The sequence below is a fragment of the Ptychodera flava genome, chromosome 7 (assembly GCF_041260155.1).
Source record: "Ptychodera flava strain L36383 chromosome 7, AS_Pfla_20210202, whole genome shotgun sequence".
NCBI lineage: Eukaryota > Metazoa > Hemichordata > Enteropneusta > Ptychoderidae > Ptychodera > Ptychodera flava.
In genome coordinates, this window is record NC_091934.1 from 24,366,110 (window position 1) to 24,374,396 (window position 8,287).

Below are 8,287 nucleotides of genomic sequence, written 5' to 3' on the forward strand. Positions count from 1 at the left end.
ATGGCGTTTTCTCGTGTAAGGTAAGTGTTGGGGTACTTCTGCAAATACTCAAATAGACATGAAATGAAAAGTTTGATTTTGTGAAAACACGAAGGGAAGGCGAATGAATTAACTCAGGCTTTCACTGCGCTCTCGTAAATCACTGATGAAAAATTACCAAATAGGATATTGATGAACGGTTTTGTTAACTGTTTACGATGATTTTCGGCAAGGATTATGAGTTCCGGGGAAATATTCCCTCATAGCCATATCTGTCATTCAAAAACTACCCTGGCCCTGTCGAATGCCGATAATCGACTGGAAGTTCTTTGGCATGCAACCGGTTTTCATACGACAATGTTGGACTTTGACCAGACAAAAATAAACATGCGCGAAAAGGTTCCAAGGTCCCCGGGGTCATATGCTGTGACACTGGCATGCTTTAAAGGGTAGTTCGAGAGACCCTAAAACATTGACACGTACTGTCAACTTTCTGAATGGGTTTTAGCAGACGATCGAGGGAAACAGGCAAAAACAGATACTTGAGGTAAATAGTCCCCTCCCCCGCTAGGAAAGAAACAAGATGTAAAATGGCAAATGATATGAAAAAGTAAAATAAAAAAACGGCGGAGAATAGCAAAGACAGTCGAAACACGGTCCGGACCGTGGCGGAACGAAGTTCCATCAACTAGAAGCAAGAGTCTGTGGTATATGTCGAAGGTTAACCTAATAGCTAAGACGGTCGGTCATAAATTTGTCATTTTCCGAGCGGCTGATTTAATTTTTCAGTTGGCTTGCCAATTGTTTGTATGTTTCGATAGTTTTTTTCAATGGCTCAGTAACGTCGCGGCTCCAGTCAAGTCGTAAGGCTCATGAGGACATCGTAACTGGCGATCCCGGTTGCCGATAAACCTGAGATCTACATCTCGACATAAGTTCAACTGCATAAATTAGTACCGTATAATCTTCGGGAAAGCGACATAGAAGGCACAAGCATAAGTATTAAACGAGCAACTATAGATTTCCTCATCACACAAAAAGTTCAGTTTAATTCTCGCACGGAATCAAACCTACAGCGTAAGGCTGTAGCGAAGACTAAGCTGTCGAGCTGTGTCGGGCTGTGGAATTCGGTGTTTTTCGAAAGTTGAGTTAGACAACACTCACAACAGAACTGAGTTTCCGTCAAGTGACAAAATTAGGATCTATCTACGGGCGAGGTATGTGTCAATGCAAAACATGAAAGTCCGTAAGACGAAAACATGGACGATTGAGATTGGGATTGACGAGTTGACATCGGCGGAGACTGGTGACATGGCAGCGTTATGGCCACAAACATGAAGTGACGTACTGTGTGTACTGTATGTCATCGGACGGAATCTTTCGCGCTCGCAAAAAGTCGTAAACATGTTTGATATTTTCAAAAGCCACGGCATCTCTATCTAAGAATGAGAATTACTGTTTCGATGGTTTCGTTGCATTTACTTCATAAATCTATTTGTAAATATTCTAAATAACTCTATCCGTCGCTATAGGGGTGAAAGTTATGTCCGCCGATGGCCGACTTGCCTTGGCACATCGGTATGATAATTGACACGTTCACGTGACCGAATCCGTATGACTGATTGGTGGAGATACCATTCGATGTATCAAAATTTCAACTTGATCAGATTTATCAAACATAGGTATTGTTTACATACGGCAACGTTGGGCAAATGTAACACTGTGAACGCTCATAGTTGAACGGATTGTATGATATACTATAAACAGCACGAATTTGGCAGATTTTCTCAAAATTGCTTCGCATTCCAGTGAATATAGATATTTATGTGAATACGTAAATCTTGCTACTCCAAAGCGCTTTTTTGTTTCGGTAAGAGTAGCTTATTATGTGTCAAACCAGGGTGGTCAAACAATTCAGTTTATTCCTTACCAAGACTACTTTGAATGTTTAGCTAGAACGTACTAAGACACTCTAATCTTACTTGATTCCAAATAGTTATAAAGGAAAAACAGCCGCCCACATCGTCATAAATTCGCTGCTGGTTACTTTTGTCTATTCGGAAAACTACACCATATCTGGTCTAAACGGATGGCTGCCGATTCCGGAAAACACCAACGGACACCAACAAGACATAGTGTGGAATATTGAAGTCCCCATGGGATTACGGGTTGCCTTGGCCTTTGTGGAATTCGACCTCGAAGAGTCTGTCTATTCTTACCGTAATTGTGACTCATCACTGAAAGTAAGGAGAACGGAATCGCCCATCAGTTAGTGACATCTTATTCATCGGTTGGAAATTGCTACAATATAAATAATGTGCGTTTGTAAATTCTTAGCGGTATACAGCGAAATGTTCAATGATATTTTTGAGTTCATCGCATACATGAATCGAATACGAGCAACTGTACATGCCAATGTAAAATTCCATCCATAACAATATATCAAGGGTTGATTCGATGCCTTTCTCTTAGCGTGTAGAGCATTGGGTCTTTTAAATGTGACAAAATGTAGCATGAAAACAAATTTCGAAATCTGTTTTATCCTAGATATACGAAGATGACATAGAACTCGGCACTTTCTATGGAAAACGTGAATCATATTATGGCCAAAAGGACGTAGTTAGGTCTCCGAGCAACATCTTGAAAGTACATTTCACATCAGACTGTCATAGACAGTATATTGGCTTCAAGGCTTACTACTATGCAGAAGGTAACGAACCTCAAAATTACTCAACTGATTGAAGATGACGAAAGAAATATAAAGTAAGACCGAGTCCCGATGAATTCTCATTGCCAACTTGCAGGAAAGAACTATATAATCAGACCGTATGAGCTCAAGGGAATAATTTCTTAAAGCAATAACCCCGCCGCATCCGGATCGACACTAACTTTGGTACAATGAGCAATATATGGCACGAATCGCTGGGTTAGTGCTATATGGAGCGAAATGTACCCAAATGAAGTGTATACCCAGCTGTGAAGGGAGTCATTGATGTTGTTCCAACATTTGCGTCTATGGTGTTAAAGGTGTTTCCTCCGTAGTAATTCAATGCCCGGGACCAAATATTGTTGACGGCAAAAATATATAGCCTACGTACTTGGTCGTGGCAATGGAAGCGACGCAGACGACAAAAAATGACACAGCTTATTTACTGAAACCCGAGCAAAATGTTCTAATGAGGCAATTTTAAACGGAGCATGCTGCACACTTACACTAATCTTGAAATTTATACCACATATTTACTTATTAATTACTTTTAAGACCGATTTGTTCTGTTATCTCAACGCTCTTTGTCTCCCATTTGTTAGTTGAGGGGCCCATTTTAGCACTGCTAAAATAGCATTTCTTTTAAACGCGGCCGGTCAGCAATCGTCCAATCAGAACAATGGATAGGCGTGACTGGTACGCTGGTAAAATGTGATATAATTGTTTATAATGCTTACATATTGATACCTTTTTGTTTTCGACGATCGAATTAGGACAAATGAACGATATTCTCGGCTATATTTATTACTTAATATCATGTATTTACAGATTTTTGTATTGCTTCAGGTCTTATAGAGTGATTTATATTTTAATGTTCTGACCTTCAGATATTGATGAATGTCTAGATCAAAATGGTGGTTGTGAACATCTATGTCACAATGTTTATGGTGGTTTTTACTGTTCATGTTTTCCTGGGTACACACTGGATTCAGACGGTCGGACTTGTACAGGTTGGTATCGAAAGTAACTTCATTTTGCAGAATTCCCATCACTCACTTTTTAACCCAGGCTTCCATGTAACACAAAGCTATTGTTACATCGACGAGGACGTGGAAAATCCGTACTTTACTTTCTATAGCTCCTTAATGGAAATGCTTTTGTTCAATAAGACTAATCTGTCACCATCATATTGTGCAATACCTCACTATTCTTGTAGTAATTATATTTCTGCAGAAAATTAAAACTTATCTTCACTTGTGACAAATTTAAAGAAAATTGCAATCTTTTTTCACGAACTTTCGAGTCGCGTAAGTTAAAGTTATTCCTACTGGGACTGTGGGATGCCCAGGCCCAACAGAATCCCTATCCCGACTGTCCATATGCAACGAAGCAGTATACAGTATGCTACGTGATCCGTTGCGTTATCTGCTGAGGTGAATATGGTCGCACGTCTCGGTGCTGTCGTCGTACCTAGAGATAAATTGGAACGTTAAAGTTACACTTAGTCGGGTAAATAAAGTCGACATTGTAAAGGTTTACCATATGATTTGAAGAAAGGCGATACAGGAGGCACAAATTGTCAAGCCATTAGGGTTACCACAAAGAAGTTGAAGTTTGATGGCATCTACGTGTAGGATGTTTGACTTTGCAAACATCACATTGACAGTCCCGAGGATTTACATGTAAACATTGATGAGTTTGCGCCGGAACGGGACGGTTGCTGCCATAGTCACCGTGGCGGCCAGCAACGGCCTTGTCAGAGTGCCTGATGTTTGACTTCATTTTGGGTCGATGCAGCGCAAGACAATAATTGACAAGTTAACGAGATTAGATAAGAGTTTATGATTGGTAAATATGGCTCAAGTTGAATCGAATTTTCAATTTCATTGAACTTGTGAATGAAAGTTCTCTGTAATCAATCGTGTATCACCTTAGCGATAGATCATTTAACTCGTGGCAAAAGAATGCTATCTGTGGAAATAAAATAAAGATAGCGAGAATATTTTTACATGCTGCTAAAATATATTATATTCTTCCACATCCGACTGAAAGCGCAAAGACCGTTCATTGGATAAATACGTATTCCCGTTAATTTAGGTTTGTTTGACATCATCGGATACTTGGGGACTCATATTTTTTACTTCATTTTGACAAGAAAATCATCTGGCAGTAAGTTCGTGAAGGTTTTTGCGCCTCTTACAAGACCAAGAATAAAACTCAAGGGTCACCGTGCAAGGTTTCATACAAGAGAAAGAGTTGCCAAAGATTTACCGATTATTAAATTCAAAATGGCTGCCATCCATGTGTAAACTCTGTGGAGATGAATAAGATTTCGAATTTCGAAAACTAAGACGATGAAAAAATTCCTTTCTCCAAGAGCTTTAAAATTAACCCTCAGAAATGGGACGTCAGAAAAGAATTGAAATATCTGTCCCCAACGCGATTCTAACTTAAGTAACTACTACTTCAGTGTTAACTGCTTATTTGTATATTTTTTGTCTGTGAGTAATATTGAGTTCGGAAACTAATATTTCCTTTCATGATGGTGGGTGAAGAGTGACTTAGAATGTTGGATTAATTGTTTCGATTTATCAATATTCATTACTTTTGTTATTCTGATGAATTGAAATATTATTTGATTCGTTGGAGTAGCCGGTTGCTTATCGCACTATAGAATAAGACATATCAAATGCTTCATTGCAATTCTTAAATTATTAAAAACATACTTTAATAACGCTTTTGATCTTAGAGAATTTATCACTAATACTGAAATATTGTTTATGATAAGCATGCTATGTCTTGATAAAGTTAACTGAACTACAACTGTAGTATCTTTCAGTGTTAGTTGACGTTGCATCTGTAGATTTTCAAATGACAGTTTCAGAACGACAAGTGTTCGTTGTGGTTAGGATGATATTTCCCGACGCCCATGTTCTTTCCCTCTTCTCAATAGTGCATTTGCTTTATAAATCATACAGCGTTTTGTTCGTCCACAGCCAAACCAAGGACTACTGTGTTAACAGAAAGTTCAGGTGAATTAGACACTGGGGCCCTTGGTAACGACAAATATTATCCTCGCGACTGGATCATTATTGCAAACTCAAGGCATGTCATTGCCGTAGACTTCAACGCCTTTCACGTCATTGGTTTGTTTGCCTGTGAAGATTTATTTATAATGGTAAGGACAAAAAAATCCGCGTTCTTTAAAAGCCTTTCAGAATATTGAAACATCATTTGCTGTCGCATAGTTCACTGTAGATGAAATAGTGAAAGTATCGTAAAATGAGCAAACGCGGATTGACGAATGTCACTTGTTTGCAATTCCCCTGGTATTAAATCAACAACATACAACCAATATGTGAGAATTTGTGATTTTAATTTGTCTGTTCCCTTCTCAGATTCATAAACATGTTAATTGGTCTCACAAATTGAGGTGGACATGTTCATTAATGTTTTTCAGACGGTAAAATGAGGTTCATAAAGAAAACATTGAAATCTCGTTCAGTGAATATGATATGCAAAAGATATACCTTAAAGCTTCTAAATCTTCTTCATAAATAAAACCATTATCTTCGACTAGTATTTGCTCTTTTTTTAATTTGTTGATATCAATTATTAAATCACAATTTTTCATTATACACTGCAAAAGTATTTCTCATTATTTTGTTGAATAATGCAGTGTGCTCGTTTTTCGTTACAGTAATACAATAATTGATATGCGTTTCGCTTTGCTGTTCTCCTCTTCTAACAGGTTTACACTGGTAATGAAGAATTCGGGCCTTTCTGTGGAAACGAAAACGTGTCAAACCTTCCAGCAATCATTCAGTCAGCAAATAACGTCATTACGATTCGATATGTAGTTCATTTGTTGCAAGAAGGGCTACTTCAGGCAAAGTACAATATTGTAGGTAAATGAACGTTACGATTGTATATCTTGACGTTATGATTGTATATCTTGTCAGTAAAATAACAGCCAATACTTAAATAATCCTTTCGATTTTTTTCAAGATTACAATATGAAACTGTCATATGAGATTTCAGTATATTGTTGTTATCCGATTGCTTCATCTTTTACATCCGGCTGTTTTTGAAACGGTCAAGCGAAAGATGCCTTGTTTTCAATTATTTTTCCAATACGATCTATCTGACCAAACTTCCAAGCATATAGAAATATTGAACAATATAGTCGGGTCGGAAGGTAGGGTTCCCATGCACCCCATGGATGTATTTTTTAACCTACATTTTTGTAATCCTTAGGGTCTATATTTAATGAATTTTGATGTTCCCAAAATCAAATAGTGTCCCATGGGGTTCATTTGGCGCCATCTTTGCCGCCATCTTGGCCGCCATCTTGGATTTCAACAATGGGGTAGGGGTCACGTATTTACCACTCGACGGAAACAGAAACAATAAAATACTATAAACGTTACATTTTTAAAAAGCCAAGATCATGGCCTTTTCATTGATATATAACTTAATAGGGATAAATTAATATTCGAACGTCGATTAGACTTTATATCGGCCATTGACCGTAAATCGTAAAATTTGCTAAATTTCAAACCCAATAATTAAGTTCCCGTTCCTCCAAACAATTTTTCATAAGGTATTTATATATTTTTTGGAAGAACTCAGTACAATAACAAGAAAAACAATATTAAAAGTATGTGTCTTGAGATTTAGTGGGTGCATGAGCTTGTTTTCTTATTACGCGGTATGCCATATATCCGTTTGTAACATAAGGGGCAGGGGTAATGTTTCCCTTTCTGTTTCGAACCATGAATGATGAAACCAAAAAATGTTACAGTTTTTGAAAGTGCTGCATCAGACTTTTCAAAAAATATAGAATTATGGGGAAAAGTTGCATATTTAAAAGTTACAAAGCTTAAACCTTTCGGTTTGTGTCGATTTTAAGTGATTTTTTAAGAACGAAATTACAACATATGGGGTAGGGGTAATGTTTCCCTTTCTGCCTTGAACCATGAATTATGAAACCATATAAATCGTATACTGTTTGAAAGCTCTGAAATAGGCCTTGCCAAAAATGTATAGTTCTATTGGAAAAAGTCCATATTTTAAAGTTACAAAGCTTATGCCTTTCAGTTTGTGTCAATTTTAAGTGATTTTTAGTCCCCGCGGACGAAGTCCGGCGGGGACTTATAGACTGGGTCCCGTCTGTGCGTCCGTCCGTCCGTCCGTCCGTCCGTCCGTCCGTCATCAACAGTTTCTCAGACACTGCTGAACCAATTTCATTCAAACTTGGCACAAAGGCATAGCACTATGACCTACAGATGCACGTCAATTTATTTTGTGATACGATTGAATTTGGCCGCGAGGCGGCCATTTTGTTGCGATTTTTCATGTCTTTGGACCATAACTCAGACATCCTTGAGCAGATTCTGTTCAAACTTGGCACAAAGGCATAACACTATGGCTTTCATATCCTTGTCAAATAATTTTGCGATATGATCCAATATGGGCGCGAGGCGGCCATTTTGTTGCGATTTTTCATGTCTTTGGACCATAACTCAGACATCCTTGAACAGATTCTGTTCAAACTTGGCACAAAGGCATAACACTATGGCCTACATGTGCATGTTAAAT

General features: G+C 38.1%; 1 protein-coding gene across 1 annotated transcript; it reads left to right on the plus strand.

Annotated features, from left to right (window-relative positions):
* Positions 1–6,602, plus strand: LOC139136392 (mannan-binding lectin serine protease 1-like). Its single transcript, XM_070704116.1, has 6 exons — positions 1–20; positions 1,976–2,222; positions 2,527–2,689; positions 3,574–3,696; positions 5,683–5,864; positions 6,438–6,602. Exons 1-6 carry the CDS (start codon positions 1–3, stop codon positions 6,600–6,602), a joined length of 900 nt encoding a protein of 299 aa, XP_070560217.1.
* The last annotated feature ends 1,685 nt before the right edge of the window (positions 6,603–8,287 follow it).